The sequence below is a fragment of the Eurytemora carolleeae genome, unplaced genomic scaffold (assembly GCF_000591075.1).
Source record: "Eurytemora carolleeae unplaced genomic scaffold, Eaff_2.0 scaffold438, whole genome shotgun sequence".
NCBI lineage: Eukaryota > Metazoa > Arthropoda > Copepoda > Calanoida > Temoridae > Eurytemora > Eurytemora carolleeae.
The window spans coordinates 147,468-166,979 of NW_019396620.1; the positions used below are offsets into that span (position 1 = coordinate 147,468).

General features: G+C 33.4%; 4 protein-coding genes across 6 annotated transcripts in view; 3 read left to right on the top strand and 1 right to left on the bottom strand.

Moving 5' to 3' along the window:
- Window positions 1–306: 306 nt before the first annotated feature.
- On the bottom strand, window positions 307–8,697 carry LOC111706438 (ER degradation-enhancing alpha-mannosidase-like protein 3). Its single transcript, XM_023479316.1, has 10 exons — window positions 8,522–8,697; window positions 8,302–8,388; window positions 6,287–6,411; window positions 4,853–4,960; window positions 4,184–4,316; window positions 3,544–3,614; window positions 3,151–3,258; window positions 2,213–2,282; window positions 1,396–1,472; window positions 307–403 (listed from the first exon to the last, which is right to left on the bottom strand). The coding sequence occupies exons 2-10, from the start codon at window positions 8,305–8,307 to the stop codon at window positions 322–324; spliced, it is 780 nt and encodes a 259-aa protein (XP_023335084.1). The 5' UTR covers window positions 8,308–8,388; window positions 8,522–8,697; the 3' UTR covers window positions 307–321.
- LOC111706439 (transmembrane protein 53) lies at window positions 7,011–11,205 on the top strand. Its single transcript, XM_023479317.1, has 5 exons — window positions 7,011–7,133; window positions 7,554–7,629; window positions 9,800–9,869; window positions 10,324–10,370; window positions 11,114–11,205. Exons 1-5 carry the CDS (start codon window positions 7,114–7,116, stop codon window positions 11,186–11,188), a joined length of 288 nt encoding a protein of 95 aa, XP_023335085.1. The 5' UTR covers window positions 7,011–7,113; the 3' UTR covers window positions 11,189–11,205.
- A 985-nt stretch (window positions 11,206–12,190) lies between these two features.
- Window positions 12,191–15,799, top strand: LOC111706428 (uncharacterized). Of its 3 annotated transcripts, none has more exons than XM_023479304.1 (5): window positions 12,191–13,118; window positions 13,847–13,927; window positions 14,010–14,064; window positions 14,762–14,885; window positions 15,157–15,799. In XM_023479304.1, the coding sequence occupies exons 1-5, from the start codon at window positions 13,092–13,094 to the stop codon at window positions 15,242–15,244; spliced, it is 375 nt and encodes a 124-aa protein (XP_023335072.1). In that variant the 5' UTR covers window positions 12,191–13,091; the 3' UTR covers window positions 15,245–15,799. The 3 variants fall into 3 exon arrangements, with proteins under 3 accessions (XP_023335072.1, XP_023335074.1, XP_023335075.1); XM_023479306.1 differs by having other exon boundaries at window positions 12,192–13,118; window positions 13,851–13,927; XM_023479307.1 differs by lacking the exon at window positions 12,191–13,118 and having other exon boundaries at window positions 13,845–13,914.
- Window positions 15,794–19,512, top strand: part of LOC111706424 (uncharacterized) — a gene marked incomplete in the record, with an annotated part of 9,943 nt that continues 6,224 nt past the window's right edge. The window contains 3 exon segments of the mRNA XM_023479301.1: window positions 15,794–15,867; window positions 17,219–17,290; window positions 18,033–18,231. Of these exon segments, the coding sequence (XP_023335069.1) occupies window positions 15,806–15,867; window positions 17,219–17,290; window positions 18,033–18,231 (333 nt within the window).

Consider the following 19,512-nt stretch of genomic DNA (forward strand, 5'->3'; position numbering starts at 1 on the left):
ATATATATATATATATAATACTTCATACAGAAATGCAGAGATAGTGAAGCAAAAATCAATTTCTTTTTGTCAGATAAAATGTAGTAGTTTTTTTTTAAATCTCCCCCCTCATGTTTAAAATTAATCGAGATGTAGGTTATTATCGCTGAAATTGGGGGTTTAAAGACAAGGTTGATATAATGGGAGGATTTTTTTCTTGTAAAAAGGTATAAAAATAAAATTATTAACGATGAAAGTTGTAGTTTTACATTATTTANTCATGTGCCGGTGGGAGTACCACTAGACAAAAATGTACAAATATGTTTAATTGAAAATCTAAATTTAACCAAACCTATTTCTTGCTGTCCACAAATAATCCATAGCTTTGCTGGCAACCTCTTCAAATACACTCTCACCGGACAATCTGGAATTAATCAATCATTTAATCAATCAATACATCAACCAATCACTAATAAATCAATCAATCAATCAAACCAACAATACATCAACCAATACATCATTTAATACATCAAACAATACATTAATCAATCAATCGCTCAATCAATCAATCAAACCATCAATACATCAATCAATACATCATTCAATACATTAAACAATTTATTAATCAAACAATCACTCAATAAATCAACCAATCAATCAATCAAACCATCAATACATCAATAAATACATCATTCAATACATCAATCATTACATCAATCAATCAATCATTACATCAATCAACCAATACATCAATCAATACATCAATACATCAATCAATCAATCATTACATCAATCAATCAATACATCAATCAATCAATCATTTAATAAATCAATCAATTAATCAACAGTCAATTAATCAATCAATCAATCCTTCGTCAGTCAATTAATAACGAAAAAACACTCTCCATTAGTTAATCGTTAGCCAATCTATCAGCAATAAAATTAAAATAGAAATAAGATTCTTAATTTCAATACATTTCGAACTTATTTTCTGTCTTATCAATTTCAACTATGAAGTTTAGTTTTGAAATAAAATAAAATAAAAATTTAGGAGTCTTTTTACTGGCATTTATGATTCTCAGTAGCTTTAAATTTGCTTAATTGGATAGAGCAGCGGACTCTGGAATCATAATTCCAGCGCAGGCTGTGCACTGTGAAGGTCAACTGTACTATACCTGGATAGAGCAGGTCAACTGTACTGTATACCTGGAAAGAGCTGCAAACTCTGGAATCATAATTCCAGCGCAGGCTGTGCACTGTGAAGGTCAACTGTACTATACCTGGATAGAGAAGGTCAACTGTACTGTATACCTGGAAAGAGCTGCAAACTCTGGAATCATAATTCCAGCGCAGGCTCAGCACTGTGAAGGTGAACTGTACTATACCTGGATAGAGCAGGTCAACTGTACTGTATACCTGGAAAGAGCTGCAAACTCTAGAATCATAGTTCCTGCGCAGGCTGTGCAGGTCAACTGAAGCTGGTTACTCACACCCTGAATATTCAACATTTGAGAATAAAGATGTATGAATTATTTTATTGAAGGGACTGTACACGTATTTTTAAGTGGCCCTCCATTTATTGAGCCGCTTCACAACTTAAGTCAAAAAAGCTTTATTTCTTATCTTGTAAAATGAGGTATCCATATTTTCCAAATAAAATTAGATTGCTTTTTTATAGTGTTCTGTAAAAGTGAACTTGAGATGCAGAAAAAATGGAGAAAATTATTATAATTAAACACTTTTTAAGAGGGAATATATCTTCCAAATTATTGATGTATAATCAGGCCTGGGGTCACTTAAAATTACGATGACAGTCCCTTTAAAGGGAATACGACAGTCCCTTGAAAGGGAATACAACAACAGTCCCTTGAAAGGGAATACAACAACAGTCCCTTGAAAGGGAATACAACAACAGTCCCGTGAAAGGGAATACAACAACAGTCCCCTTAAAGGGAATACAACAACGTCCCTTGAAAGGGAATACAACAACAGTCCCTTGAAAGGGAATACAACAACAGTCCCTTGAAAGGGAATACAACAACAGTCCCTTGAAAGGGAATACAACAACAGTCCCTTGAAAGGGAATACAACAGTCCCTTGAAAGGGAATACAACGACATTCCCTTGAATGGGAATACAACGACAGTCCCTTGAAAGGGAATACAACGACAGTCCCTTGAAAGGGAATACAATGACAATCCCTTGAAAGGTAAGTCCTCAGATTTGTTAATTACCTTAAGTCCTGTTTTTAAGTTTACTCTAGGATAGGGTAACCCTGTTGTCGTATTAAAAGCAGGCAATAATCTAAACAAACATGAGATTAAAGGTAAAAGACAATTCGGCCCTTTATCCATTATCCAGTGCTTAGGATACATTTCATTTTGATGCAGATCTGGATCCTGGATCCGCACTGAAAAAATAGGTCCAGGTCCAGGCCCATAAACATTTTTTCTACAGGGTGTCTCTGAAAAAGTGTGTTTAGGATTTTTAGCCTACAAAACATCGTTATTTTGTGTTTAAAAGTGGGTCGGTACAGTCCCCATAAATGGAAGGGTCGTCGTTAAACATTTTTCTCTAAGATGCCGTTTTAGCCTTCAAAATTGTGTCTAATACTCGTAAATGCCCTCGGTCCCATTTCCGAAGATGTAAATATTTTTCTTCACGCACTTATTGTTATGAAAACTTTTTACTCTAAAATGCCATTCTAACCTTTAAAATGTACTCGAAATGTAGTCTGTTCTTTTTCTTAAGATTTTCAAAACAATTCAAACATCTCTTTACGTCATTTATTTTAAAACTGCTCAATTCTATCATTGAACATATGCAATTTATTCTATTCTGTCGTATAAAATGTAAAAACTAATTAGATTATACCTGATAGAAGCACTTTTTAACAAAATACAATGATTTTAGTAAGCTTAAAAGCCTAAACACACTTTTTTTAGAGACACTCTGTAGCTTTACTGATGTTTTTAACAAAGGATTTTTTTTATATTCAAAAAACTTACTTTTTTCGCTTATTTTTATGCTAACACTTGATGAACCAATCAGAGATTAGGACGTTTTAAATAATCTTTCATTAATTAACAGTTGAGATTTGTGTTCATATATCTACATATAATTTACCTGGTTCCTATATCCACATCTACCTGGTTCCTATATCTATATCTACCTGGTTCCTATATCTAGCGCCATATTGAGTAGTTCCCCTGAATACCAGCTCATCTTATCAGATTTATCTCGAACATATTCAGCCAGTACATGACCAGATACTAAACCCCTAGATATTTACATGATCACATTACAGTACAGCCTGTACATGACCAGAAACTATGTTTAAAAGTCCTTCTGCATGCAATAGAAATGCGCGAGTCACTTTTGTAGAGAAACCACAAATAAAAATAGTCAGTTTTCAAAATTATAAACATTGACGAAGCTTTTAAGGGTATCGTTGTGAATCAGGCACTGCCATCTCTGCATAGAGAGTTACTTGAAATTACGCGTACTCCGCGTACAGTCCCGTTAAATTGAATTCAAAATATTATTTATAAGGAAGACGACCTACCCTACAATCCTAATATTCGTTTCAAACACAGACACCACAACATCAGTATCAAACCGGACGGTTTCAACAACCTTAATAAGATTAAGATTAAGATTAAGAGAAAATGATTAAAAATAGAATAAGGACTAGAATTAGGGGTTTCCCCAATTCCTCGAGCAAATTTTCTGCCTCACTTCCGAGGGGAATTGATTTTCAAAAGGGAAAGGGAAATGATTTTTCAAGAAAATATATGTCCATGGCCGGGATTAGGATGAGAATTAAAATTAAAAATAAGAATAAGCTAAGAATGAGAACAAGAACAAGAAGAGGTAAATTCTGGTAGATAAAACAACAATAAAATGCGACTGTTAATACTGCATAATTTGAATTTTATTTTCATTAGATCCTTTAACATTATAACTCGAGTCTGAAGTCTTTTCCTGTTCCATATTTTTATACTTTTTTTTTGCATTAAAAGTTTCCTGCTATTCTTCTGTTGGTAAAATCAGGCAGATGTTATGCATGGACGTATAAACAATATAACAGATGTTTTATCTGTTAATCTTGATTTAATTGCATCAGATTTTTTTGTTTTATGCATTGATTTTTTTTTAATATTTTTGTAGTTTTCTAATACATAGCTTTAAGGGTTCCACTGTACCTTGAGAACTGCGTCCTCGAACTCCTCTATCCTCCCTAGGACGACCAGCATATCCAGGGAGTCGATCAGGGTAAGGGAGAAGTTTCCAAGCGCTTCATCAATATCTCCCCGGCCAGCCTCACGGCCTCGGTATCTAGAAAAAAGGCAAAATATCTGGCTTCCGGTTCAACTTCATTTGTATGCACATCCCGGTTCCCAATCAATTTCATTAATATTCGCATCAGGATTCATTTAATTTATATTCGCATACGGGTTCTGGATCAATTTAATTCATATTCACATCCAGTTCCGGATCAATTTCATTTGTATTGACATCCGGGCTCAGGATTAATTTAATTCATATGCACATCCGGCTTCTGGATCAATTTCATTAATATTCGCCTCCGAATTAATCTCATTCTAATGCGTATGCGGGTTTTAGATAATTTAATTCACATATATGTGCATTGTGCATCCGGGTTCCGGAATAATTTCGTTCATATGTGCATCTGGATTCGTCTCAAAAATTGGATTTAATTGATAAATTTATTTGGTTTTTCCCCTGATTTACTTTCCATTTTTTTTAACTTTACAGCTTGAAGAGAAAAAAAATTATTGAAATTATTGGCATCTTGAAATTGAATAAATAATAGTTTTTGTTTGAATTTAAAAAATACCCTTAATATTTACCTGCCCCTGCATGACAGTGGCATTAGCTCATCTGCTGGCCAGGCCACCTCCATGTACGCATTATACGCATGGAAAAACATGTCCTCTGCCTCATCCCGTAGAGCAGTTCTAAACAATACATGCGTCATCATCATTAGGATGTCTGTAGCAGGAGCGAACAAAATAATTTGTCCACGGCATGGGGTACTTCTTTCCAGGGGGGCTCCACACCTGAAAATTTCCAGGAAACCATGAATTTTACTAATCCCGAGGGTAGGGGGGCCCACCCCCTGTGTGCACCTCTGGTGTGAAGTATATTTACCCTGAACATGAAGAACTTTGGAAAAAGAAATTTTTTTCTAAGTCAACAGTAGTACTGTCAACATTTTTTTTAATCCGTCTAAAAACTGAATTTTTTAATTAAGGATTAAGAAAAAACTGTTTTAATGCAGGGGCGGATACAGGATTTAAGTGAGGGGGGGGGGCAAGAGTTTTTAGGAACAAAAAAATGAATAATTGGGAACAAAAAATCGTGCCGCAGGCGAAATTTTTTTTTGGCTTAAAAGACTCAAAAAGAGTCAAAATTAATGACTAAAGACTAAAAAACTAGATGTTTAAATTTTAGGAACAAAATTAAAGGATTAGAACAGGAATTTAGGAACATTTAAAAGATTGTTCAGGAATTAGGAACAAAAATAAAGGATTAGGACAGGAATTTAGGAAAAATTAAAAGATTGTTCATGAATTAGGAACAAAATTAAAGGATTCGGACAGGGATTTAGGAACAATAAAAAGATTGTTCAGGAATTAGGAACAAAAATAAAGGATTAGGACAGGGATTTAGGAACAATAAACAGATTGTTCAGGAATTAGGAACAAAAATATAGGATTAGGACAGAGATTTAAGGTGGGTCGGACACAGGAACAGGAACAATAATAGCAACATTAGCAATTTAAGAACAAAAAGAAATTACTAGTTATACTTAAATGCATGAAAATTAGGAACAATATTACAATTTAGATAAATGAGTATTGATTAAGAAGCATTACTAGATATGAACAATATTATAACTTAGGTCTAGTTTCTTACACATTTCTAATTCTAAATTTATCGTTAACAATAACATTTATTAAATTGGGAACATTTTTTGCCTCGAAATCTCAGGGGGGGGGGCGGCGAATGTCCCCTCGACCCCCCTTGTATCCGCCCCTGTTTTAATGTATTGAAAAAGTCTTGAAAAATAGTTAAAGGCCATAACTCCAAAACAATTTTAAGAATATTGAAAAAAAGGTTGTTGGTATGAACATATTGAACACGTGCTATAATAATACACAATTAATTTGCTATTTAAGAATGGTAATCATTGCTATAGTAAAATTGACCCTAACAGAGCATGAATGATAAAGTGCACAAAATTTTCATTAAAACAGTAACTTTCCATATTATTACAATACCTCTCTGTCTCTGGCATAAAATCTGTCTCCTGCTCCGCTGTTGTCTGTCTACCTCCCTGCTCCGCTGTCGCCTGTCTGCCTGTCTGACACAAGACAGCCAACCATACACACAACCGGAGTATCAACTAATTAATAGACAAGTACCTTATTATATATAGATATTGGGGAGGGGGCCTGTGGAGTGTTGAGCCCCAATCACATACAGAAATTTGACTGTTTAGCTACCCTTTCAAAGTTTACAAAGTTTAAGAAATTCTGATCGTGCAGGTTTAGAAATTAATAAGATTGACCGAATTTACCGGAACTTTTTTGCGGTCAATTGTATAAACAATTTAAGCAATGCAATTAAAATTCAATTTAAAAATGGTTGTATAACACAAGAATATGATTTTAATGAACTATACGGTGCAGTGATGACTCAAACTAAACTAATTTAATTACACTGCAACGTAGATTTCATTGTTTTAAATCCCAATAAACACTTGTATATAAACAGCACCGATCCGACCTACAGGTAAATATCCAACAAACTTAATTTTAAAAATGTTTTTTTCTCTCTGAAATTTTCTAATTAATTTTTAAACCTTTTAACAATTTGAAAAATATTTTCTTTTTAAAAGCAAATGAATTTGAAGTTTTGAACTTTTGTTTAGTTTTCTGCTAGGTCCGTTGACAAAGCACCAAAACAGCTTCCAAACCTAAGACGACATTTATCCTAGAGAATAGAGCGCGGCACTCATGCAAATCAAAATTTTCCACAAAGTTTTATTTCCTCACATTCAATTTTCAATTTCTTTAATATAAAACTTACTTTCCAGATTTTAACAATGCTTGAATTTAGTAGACGGTAAGAAATGATATTTATTTATTTATAAAAATGTATATATTTGTAAGTCTTATCTTCGCGCGAGTAACTTAGCTGGAAATTTCAACTACGATTTTTGGACACCTCTCCTATTAATTTTGTACATGGACCTTATATGTAAGACATGGATATAATTGACAATGTGGCCGTAGCGCCCGACTCCCTAGCCTGTCGAAACCGCAGAGCTCGGCCCCTAGCCTGTCCTAGCCGCAGCGCTCGGCCCAGAAATTGTCTTAACCTAATCTAACCCTAAAATAATACTAAATTAATTGTATATACAAAAGTGATCGGAGGGGGGAGGGGGGGGGGGGTCCAAAATTCGTATACAATGACGAACCCAAATAACTTCCCGAATATTATTTAATTGTATAATTCTAATTAATTATATAGCTTTGTTTTAAGGCTTTTAAGTTCATTGCAGCATAAACGGTGTTTTTCCAATCACAGGGTAGTTGGCACGTTTGGCGATGTTACAGAGGTAATATTTAATCAAGATTTAAAATTTGGTGATAGTGATGGACCAAACCTAGATGTTAGTTCCACATTTATTGAAAATATATTTCGGTTCCGGGTTTACCCTCGTTAGTTCTAACGATATAATAACCATCAAAATCGATATAAAAAATTGTTTAAAACCACAAGAAAATAAAGAATCATAAAAGATTATTTGAAAAAAAAATAAAAAATGGGCTGTCAAATGGACAAAAGGGGTAACTAATTTAGATCGTGATATGTACAAAAGATAATTTGCAAATATTCACTTTAAAAAAATGTTTTAAGACAATTATTATTCCTTGAGATTATTTCTGTCAGGAAGATTAAAAACAAACTGTTGACATGTATTTGTATAAAGTGGTGGTGGGTGTCGATCTATTTAACGAATTTTTACGTAAATCGGGGGAGGGGGGACGGCGGCTTGTTTAAGGAGGGGTATTTGTAATCAAGATTTCTTGGAATTTAAGGTTGCTCTTGTTTTCATTTAATCTGGGTCTAATCCCATGAAATTTTGTTATTTCGGTTCACTAGGACAGACCCTCCCCCTTTTTTAAACGATTTCCATTCGACCTGTTTTTACGCCGTAAAAGGGTAGTTCGATAGTTAGGTTAACACTAAAACCAGAAATTTATATTAAACAAATTTTTAATTTTACCTCCATTCTCCACTACGCTACTCAACCAACTATAGTACTCCAGGCAGTCGGTTTTAATTCAGCCAGGGTTAAAGAAACAAAATTCAGCTGAAACATTATTGTTTGAAATACTACACAAAAACAAATCGTTAACAATTTTTTTAAATTCTTTAATTCTTTAAGTTTAATCTTTTTTTAATAATTTATAATTTAAAAAAAATAATTGATTTAAATGTAATACCTGGGCTAGAGAGAAGTTTTTACTTGATTAATAATTAACACATTTTTTATTTGTTTTAATGTTTCAACAGCTGAACCCTGACAACAAGAAGATCGATAGATAGATATGAAGATAGATAGATAGAAGTTTATTTACGTGGATTTACACAAAACTCGACACTGTCAATGGCTCTAGGACCAGCACGGACGCTCCTGAAATTATATCAGGGACGTAAACAGATATTTCTCCATTGGGGGGGGAGGATTAATATAAGAAAGATCATGATGCTTCCATGTTTACATAAGAACAAAAAAATAGTCTGTAGTTTTGACCGCAATGGTCCCTTTAAACCTGAAGAACTGGGGGGTGTCAAATTGTCAAGGGGGGGCCGGCCGGGGCTTGCAGTTCAATTCTGATCGTGCAGGTTTAGAAATTAATAAGATTGACCGAATTTACCGGAACTTTTTTGCGGTCAATTGTATAAACAATTTAAGCAATGCAATTAAAATTCACTTTAAAAATGGTTGTATAACACAAGAATATGATTTTAATGAACTATACGGTGCAGTGATGACTCAAACTAAACTAATTTAATTACACTGCAACGTAGATTTCATTGTTTTAAATCCCANGGGGGGGGGGGTGCTGTTAAATCATAGGGTGTTTTCCGGTCATCGCTGTCACTTAAGTTGTTTCAAGTCCAAACCAACAGTGCTCGGTCCTGAAGCTATTTTAACCAATCTCAGAAGCCTTCTTAATTAATACATTAACATTGTTATTTCTATGTTTAAAATGCTTGAAATTAGGTTAAATGGGGCCCTCCTAGTGAACGATTTTTTTTACCTCCCCCCGGCTAAGGGGCCAAGCGCCGCGGCTAGGATAGGCTAGGGGGCCGGACGCTGGGCCCACATGACAAACTTTATCCACCTAAAAATCGATAAAAATGATGTACAAGATTGATAGGATGGAGGGGGGTCTAAAAATCGTTCTCAAAGCGGTATCTAGGACTAACTTTCAGAATTACAACACTTTACTAATTCATAGAAAATACAATGAAAATGCCAAACCTATTAGATTTTGGACTTTTTTGTTATTTTTTTAATGTGTAGATTGTAGGGTTCCAAAACAGTAAGCGTATAGTCATTGCTTTCGGAAACTTGTTTTTCTGTTATCAATGGCTTTCTAATAAACTTTGTTTCCTTAAAAGTACCTGAACAAAATCTATAATTTTTGTTATTTAAAAAATAAGTTTAATTATAATTATCAAAAATAGTTTTAATATCATTTCAATGATATTAGGTAACAAAAGAAGATCGACAATTTAAAACAACAGAACCTCAAAATTCAACGAGCAAAGAAAAACCACTAGGTAAAATATTACTGTCTTTCGGGAATGTTCCATAATTTCAACTTGACTTTATTTATCGAGTAGCACTAAAAATACACAACATATCCTGTTTTATTTTTATCTGATCAATCATAAGATCTTCATCGTGGCTTTTTATAGGAATAAAATCGTTGAACAGGCCCTATATTTTTTACTAATGCACATTTTCTTCAGGGATTTTTTCTTTTTAACGATTTTACAATAGTAAATTGTTAGTCTCAATAATTTACATTGTTTAATGTTTTTTAACTTTTTGTATTTGGGGGAAATAACTTTAAAAAGGCAAGTTGAAATCTAACCCTCCCCCCCCCCCCCCCCCTAAAAACAAGTTGTAAAAGATTACAAAATTTCAATGTGATCATGCAAGGAAATAATTAATGTTTAGTTGAAATCAATATAATCCTCATTACTTTTAGTTTTAAAGTTTTTATTTTAGTAATATTGTTTGGATGGGCGGGAGCCAATCCCAAGAATTTGTCTAAGGAAATCTTTCAAATGTTTCTTAATTAAAGTATTGAAATCATTTTTTTTTCATTCTTTTTATTTAACCCCTATTTAGCATCCAGTCTTCAATTTTATTCAAACAGTTTGTCATTTCTCGCAGTTTCTTTTTATTTTAAACCTCATATTTCTTATTTTGGGAGAAACCCTTAGTAACTTTAATTCCCAAATTAGCATATGTAATCCCAATTTGAGAAGAATCTCCACTTAATCCCAATTACTGCTTTGTGAGTAATCATGTGTAATCCCAATTTCCACGTTTATTCTAAACTAGCTTGGGAACCCAGCGTTGCACTCATAGTTACTTATGCCGATCACCAACACTTAGACGACAATAACCGGGAAACAAACTTTTCGCTATAAAACTCAACTCAGAAACTAAAAACCAAGCTAAGAACATTCCCGTGGCTCTCCCGAGTTACACAGTAAAAAGTTGAGGCAAATCGGTCCAGGGGTTCTTTATTTATGATCGGACAAACAAACAAACAGACAAACAGAGATTACAACTTTATATATTTATATATGAAGATGTAATCCAATTTTCCAATTTAAAGAGATCCATTAAGATAAGTTAACTATAACAATTTACAAATTGGAGTCGTGCAAAATCCCAATTACTAAATTGTGAGAAAACATCCCAATTCCCAACTTGACGCATATCCTGTGAAGTAAGAGATCCCAATTCCCAATTGGTTATCCTCTTGAAATCTGAAAGATGTATCTAGTATGGTCAACTTTACTCCCACCTTGGTTGTCCAACTATTGAGTTTATCCTTCCAACTAGATTTATATTTAGGTAATTTACAGGGGTATATATTTGGTAACAAATTAATCCCCCCATTTCCCCCTCACAATATATGCTTTTATTATGAAGTTTGACCAGGGGTATATATTTTCTAGAAAATAATTTTTCTCCCCCTCCCTCTTCGGAAACTTATTTTTTTCCCCAGTAGTTATATGTGTTTGCGTGAAGTGGAGTTTTGTTCGCTGATTTGGGGAAAATAAATAATTTTTTGGATTTAAAGGATCAAAAAGATTTGTTTTCGATGTCCTATTTTTTCTTATTTTTTCCCTCAAATCATCAAAATCTTAAAAAAAATATGCACCTCTGGGGTTGACTCGGAGTTGGGATAAATTGGTTTATTTTTTTGGGGGAAAGTATCAACAAGTAATAAGGAGAAAAATTTAGACATTTAAAGTGCAGTTTTACATGCCCTTTAACCTTCTAATATTAAAACTCTTTAAATATGACGATTTGAAGCTCGATTTTTGGTTTAATTTTCAATATTAATAGTTTACTAAATGTTAGAGCACAGAAATAACCCAGCATTTTGTCCTGCAAGGAACACTGATTGTGAGAAAAAAGGCTAAACAAACTCCAATCAGTCGTCGCTTTAAGTCTCATTCTTTATGGGTAACCCTGTAGGTTGACACTACGCAGGTAAACCTAATAGCAGGGATATATATTTTCAGTATATCACCCCCCCCCTCTTCTAAAATCGTATTTTTTCACCAGTATATTTGAAATGTTTGGCCTTAAATATTTAGATTTTTTGGGAATATAAAATTGGTAGGTTAAAAATATTAAAACATTTTTTTCCTTCAGATTCTCATTCTTATTGTTTAGAACTGTAATATTGACGTCTATAAACTGGTTCTTATTGTTTAGAACTGTAGTATTAACGGCTATAAACTGGTCCTAATTGTTTAGAACTGTAGTATTGACGGCTATAAACTGGTTCTAATTGAACTGTAGTATTGACGGCTATAAAATGGTTCTAATTGTGAATTGTTGTATTGACGGCTGTAAAGTGGTTCTTATTGTTTAGAACTGTAGTATTGACGGTTATAAACTGGTTCTAATTATTTAGAACTGTAGTATTGACGGCTATAAAATGGTTCTAATTGTGAATTGTTGTATTGACGGCTATAAACTGGTTCTTATTGTTTAGAACTGTAGTATTGACGGCTATAAACTGGTTCTAATTGTTTAGAACTGTAGTATTGACGGCTATGAACTGGTTCTAATTGTTTAAAACTGTAGTATTGCCGGCTATAAACTGGTTCTAATTGTTCAGAACTTTAGTATTGACGGCTATAAACTGGTTCTAATTGTTTAGAACTGTAGTACTGACGGCTATAAGCTGGTTCTAATTGTTTAAAACTGTATTATTGACGGCTATAAATTGGTTCTTATTGTTTATAACTGTAGTATTGACGGCTATAAACTGGTTCTTATTGTTTATAAATTTAGTATTGACAGCTATAAACTGGTTCTAAGTGTTTAGAACTGTAGTATTGACGGCTGTAAACTGGTTCTAAATGCTTAGAACTCTAGTATTGACGGCTATAAACTTGTTCTAATTGTTTACATCTGAAGTATTGACTGCTATAAACTGGTTCTAATTGTTTAAAACTGTAGTATTGACGGCTATAAACTGGTCCTAATTGTTTATAACTGTAGTATTGACGACTATAAACTGGTTCTAGTTGTTTATAACTGTAGTATTGACGGCTATAAACTGGTTCTAATTGTTTAGAACTGTAGTATTGACGGCTTTAAACTGGTTCTCATTGTTTAGAACTGAAGTATTGACGGCTATAAACTGGTTCTAATAGTTTAGAACTGTAGTATTGACGGCTATAAACTGGTTCTAATTGTTTAGAACTGTAGTATTGACGGCTATAAACTGGTTCTCCAGAATGAGAGATGGAATGACACTTTCCCAGGCAAAGGATTTATGAAAAATTTAAAAAATAAGATTTCCCGAAAAAAAATTAATACTTTAAAACGTTTTCTCTTTTTAAGAGAAAACAAACGCTTTTTTGGAAAAATAAATTATGTAACTTAAAAATAAAATTGAATAATTTTAGGCATAAGCTTACAAACAGCTATTTAAAAAAATATATATTTATATATCCCAATTTAATGAAGAATAATGAAATGTTAATACAAGAGGAAAATAGTAGGAATTTTTATTTCCTCCGAAAATAAAGCTATTAAATTGTATTTAGTGACCAAATTCATTATTTAGGGAATAGTAAACAACTTAAACTAAGTTGAACCACTTTTCTGAGCGCCGGTTCAAGAGCAGTGGTTCAACTTAGTTCACCATTTCAAGTGACTCTCCATGAACAGATGGCAATGCCTTATTTACAACGGTACTTTTGAAAGCTTTGATTGATCAAGTATTAATTAGTGGCTTGCAGATTTCTTGCTTAATAAGAAGCAACGGAGAAATTATTAGAATAAAACACTTTTTGATTCGGAGAAATGACAATATCTTCCACATTTTTGTTCGGATTAAGGTTTCAAAGGCACAGTTGGAAATCGGGCATCGTCATCTTTGCATGGAGGATTAATTTTAATTACGCTTACAGTCCCTTTAAAGGGATAATTTACTGAGCAAGATAAAGCATATGAGACTGAAACCCAAGTTTCATAAATCCCTTGAAAGGCAGTGATGACAAGTGCCATAGACTTTAGAGACCTGGGCTGGAGGAATTTTATTAGGAAACATCAAGGGTTAGAAGCCAAGGAATAAACATAAAATCATTAAAATCTTTATTCCGTCCCCCCTCTACTCTGTCTCCCCATACCCCTGATTTGTGTTTAATTAGCTGAGTACTATGGATGATATTTGGTGTGGATACTGGGCACGTAACCTAAAATTAGGTGAGGACGGACAGGACATTATCTAAATAGAACATTACATAGATAAGACATTACATGGATAAGACAATACACGGATAAGACATTACACGGATAAGACATTACATGGATAAGATAATACATGGATAAGACATAAAATGGATAAGACATTACATGGATAAGACAATACATGAATAAGACATTACACGGATAAGACATTACACGGATAAGACATTAAATGGATAAGACATTACATGGATAAGACATATTACATGGATAAGACAATACATGGATAAGACAATACACGGATAAGACATTACACGGATAAGACATTACATGGATAAGACATTACATGGATAAGACATTACATAGATAAGACATTACATGCGTATTACATTACAAGGACAAGACCGTGGGTTGCTTTTTCTGCTTTAAATTGGATGATTTTAGGAACTGTTTATTTTTACTTACTTCTGTGATATTGCTTGAATAATATTATTTACAAACTAGCTTGGAACTCCAGCTTTGCCTGGAATAAAAGTCGACCAACTAAATTGTTTTACCCACCTAGATATACTCCCGTCGTTCTAACGAGTTACCCAATCAAAATTTAAGGTAAATCGTCCAAGGGGTTTCTGAGTTCTGATCAGATATGAAAATAAACAAAAAGAGATTACTACCTTGTATATATAAAATATAGATTATAAATTTCAATTTTCAGATGTACCTGAGTTGTTTATCTACAGTGGGTCAGATTTCTATATTCCAGCATCATATATAGAGGGTCAGGTTATACCTGATAGGAACAAGGTGTCACGTGACGTCTTGGTCTGCAGATTTAACAGGTATCTAATTCTACAGCAGTTTTGGTAGATTGAGAAAGAGCGGGTTATCTGTTATATCAGTATTATCACTGTATCAGTATTGGGGCTCTTGTTTTTTATTAATAGGGCATCGGTTATCTGGTTTTTTAAAATAGTTTTTGGTTTTGTATTTAAAATCAAGGATCAAGATCTGATTGAATTGTAGCTAAATTACTCAATTTTAATGATTTTCAATTTATTTGACTTATTTTTATCATTCAAAACGGGATTTTTTATAATTTATTTGATTTAGGTCTCCGCATGTTGAGCACCTGCGGAAGAATAGAGTTGCATACACAGAGGCCATCAAGCAGATGGTGGAGAAGGTTGAGAAGAAGTAGCTAGATAGGAGGATAAGGGGAGTATGGAGGGTGAAGGATGGAGAATGAGGATATGAGGGTGGCGGATGAGGATGAGGGGATAAGGCTGCAGGATGAGGGATAAGATTGCAAGATGATGATGGAGGAATGAGGGGATGAAGGATGAATAAATGATGAAGGAATGAGGGGGATGAAGGATGGAGGAATGAGAAGGTGAGGATGGAGTATGAGGGAAATGAGGGAACGAGGGGATGAGGATGGAGGTCGAGTGTACCGGCATGAGGAAAGGAAATCTGAGGGATGTGGTATGGGAATACTAACCGAGTGGAAACCCAAATAATATGCGTAACAAGGTTAAATTGGTCATTGTTCATGTTAAGAAATATCATTCAACTATTCAATTATTAAAAACGTAATTTAAGTTTGATTAATTTTGCCAACAACCTGTAGATAATTATGCGAATATATATATAATATATATCTTAAAAAGTATCTTTAAAAAAATATATGTATATTTTTAAGATAATTTTTAAGATACTTTTTAAGATACTGTTGAAGATACTGTTTATTTTCAGACGCAGAATGGATTCTAGTATGAGACAGTTTCTGAAGGAGGGAGGAAAACATTCAGAGAATACTCTTAAGTAATTTATTTATCGCATAACAATAGGTGTAGAGTGTAGACTGGGGAGGGAAACTCAAATATAGTATTTTCTTGCTTGAAACCGAAAGTTCTCCAAATTATATAAAAGAGGAACTCTATACATATACTTACTTGTACTTGTGTGTTGATCCTCAGTGTTCTATCTAGGAATATGTAGAGGATTTTTTAAGGAACTAATGATCATCTGCTGGAAGAATGGGGTCTTCTAGGTTTGTGAATTGATCCCAGTGATCATTGTGGATATAATGTTGTGGGTGTGGCCATACTTGTTTTTGAATACATCAATATGTATATTATGTATAATATATGCATAATAGTATTTTCTTGATTGAAACCGAAAGTTCTCCAAATTATATAGGAGGAACTTTAATTCATAATAACATTTATAACATTTTCCTGCTTTAAACCAAAAGTCATAAAAAAAATGTTTAATGTCAAAAATCCAATTACCGAACTTGTACGACTGAACAATGGATCTATTTAATGATGGATTTATGGAACAATGGATCTATGTAATGATAGAGTTATGGAACAATGGATCTATGTAATGATGGATTTATGGAATAATGGATCTATGTAATGATGGATTTATGGAACAATGGATCTATGTAATGATGGATTTATGGAACAATGGATCTATGTAATGATAGAGTTATGTAACAATGGATTTATGGAACGATGGATCTATGTAATGATGGATTTATGGAACGATGGATTGACTAAATAATTGATTAATAATAATCAGCGGTGAACTGTGGAAAAAAAACGAAAAAGTTCAGAAATTTTAGAAGAAATGATCGAAATAAAAATTGAAATGACAAAAAACTCGTTGTAATTTAAGGGACCGTTGGCGTATTTTCATGTGTTCTATTCACATCAATACCGTTTAAATCTTGGTCAAGGATAGTTTAGTGTTGATAACTTTGTTTGCAAGGTGTTCTATGTTCCGGTAAATTGAACTTCATTCTAGAGTTAAGTCAGTCGCCGAAAGGTTTAAAGAGTACCTTAGTGCATTGGGCATGCTCTTCTATAAATGGAGGGTCACTTGAAATTACGCCTACAGTCCCTTTAATATTTCAATATGATTTTTTGTGCTTAATATGGTTAATAACTTAATTTTGTATGATTTAGGTTAATTTTGTATAATATGGGTTAATTTAGTATGATTTGGGTTAATTTATCATGATTCAGGTTAATTTAGTATGATTTAGGTTAATTTTGTATGATATGGGTTAACTTAGTATGATTTAGGGTAATTTTGTATGATATTGGTTAATTTAGTATGATTTAGGTTAATTTTGTATGATATGGGTTAATTTATCATGATTTAGGTACCTGAGCTCAGTACTGAATAATCCTCACCCCTACCCTCCTCATGTTATTGAAATTCTCAACAGTATCAGGTTAGGAATATTTTTATCTATTATATATACTAGAGAAGTGGTCGGGAATGAAAAAAAAATATAGTTTGATTATTGAAAAAAAAATGAATTCTGTTTAGCCTTTGTTACCCCAAGAGTACCCACGGTTTCCCTCAATTTTTTTTTGTCAATTTGGTCGAGCCGTCTGGCCAGCTATAGCTACCAAATATATTATTGATATGAGCGAATATGTTTTTTATATAAATTAAACGAACAAAAACAAGTAGTTAAACTAGGAAGGGATAGTTCTTTAGTATCCATACAGAGGCGTATATTTTCTTTAAAAAATTATCCTTTTTTTAAATTTTTTTTTTCCACCAGAAAAAAAATTAGAATAACTTTTTTCCGGTGGAAAAAAAAATTTCAAAAAATGATGATTTTTAAAGAAAATATACACCTCTGTATGGATACTTAGACTTTTAAGGGTAAATAAATAAAGTTTTGGGTAAAAAGTATAAAAAAACATGCCTTTTGATGCCAAATTTTGCATTATATTTCCTCTAGATCTTCATTTAAATCTTAAAAATCGTTTGAAAATCATTTGAAAATAGTTTTTTCCTCTAGGTATTTGTATGTTTGCGCTCCGGCAAGCATAATTTTTTAGGATTGTATTTGGTTGGGGAAAAGAAATGATGTTTAGGGGGAAAATGGGTGAAAAACTTTAATTTTCCCCTCGAGACGGAGCATCGAAAATTTAAAAAAAATATTTCCACTTTTTTGTCAGACAACATGCAGAGGAGGATAATTCTAACTTCTTGCACCTTCAATCCATTCTACCACATCTAGCAACTCATCAATCAATCAACCAACCATCATCTTCAATCCATCAATCACACCCAGCTGGTAAACCTGGAGGGGGAAGGAGATCGGATCCAGTTCATGTCCATAGTGCCATCAAGGAGGAAACTGCCAGTCCATCACAGGTCGGTATTTTCAAAGTTTTTTAAAAAACCCCCCCCCCACGGTGCTAAAACAACGGAAACGCCTCAACAAAATAAAGTTTTAAAAGTTTTTTCAAAAAACCGAAACGCCTCAAAAAAAGAGGAAATACCTCAACTAAATCAAGTTTTTAAAAATACGGAAACAGCTCAAAAATTTTGCGGAAACGCCTCAAAAATATTGGGAAATCCCTCAAAAATATTGGGAATTTCCTCAAAAATAATTGTCAGGTGAAAAGCGGAAACCCCTCAAAAAATTTAGGAAACGCCTCAAAATAAAGAGGAAACCCCTCAAAAATTGGGTTTTGAGGGATTTCCGTTTTTCTTACAGAAATTGCGGGAACGCCTCAAAAAACCGGTTTTTGAGGGGTTTCCGTTTTTTTTTGAGGCATTTCCGCGTTGAGACGTTTCCGTGTTGAGGCGTGTCCATAGCACCCCCCCCTCCCCCGCTCACCACCCCAAACCCTAGTCGGTCATGTGATGAAACCTAATCTATATCTTTATATATACTTTGCTTGTCTGGGTGTCTGTTTGTTTGTTTGGGTGTTTGCTTGTTGTTTGTATCCATTAAACGTCAAAACGGCTGAACCGATCGGGCCCAAATTTTTTATGGGGCCTCGCGTGATCCCAGGGAAGGTTTATGAATTATTAAATTTTCAAAAATTTGCTTCTAACAAAATTCGATTTTTGAAAATTATGAAAATCCACAAAATTTTTTATAAACTCCTCGAATTATTTTAGTTTTGTTCTACAATGTATTTAAAGAGAAAATGACTACAAATGAAATAGAAGATGGGCGCGAAGCGCTCTTAAAGTCTAGTATATGTATACTTTGTTTGTCTATCTGTCTGTTTGTATCCAACAAACGTCAAAAAGGCTGAGCCGATTGGGACAAAAGTCTTCACGTGCCCCAGGGAAGGTTTATGAATGTTCAAATTTTCAAAAATATGCCTCCATTAAAATTCGATTTTAATTAAATTTTTGAAAATTTTGAAAATCCACATAATTTAAGATGAAATCCGTGATCTTTTTTATTTGTTTTACAATATACTCAAAAAGAACATTGTCACAATTGAAATAGAAGATGGGCGCGAAGCGCCCCAAAAGTCTAGTTTTATTAAAATTTAGTAGAAAATTCAACTTTGAATTTTTAAAAAAATGGTACGCGCTTAATATATTGATTGATTGGTTGAATCATTGATTGATTGATTGATTGATTGATTGATTGATTGATAATCATCGAATCCTTCAACATATAAATTATTC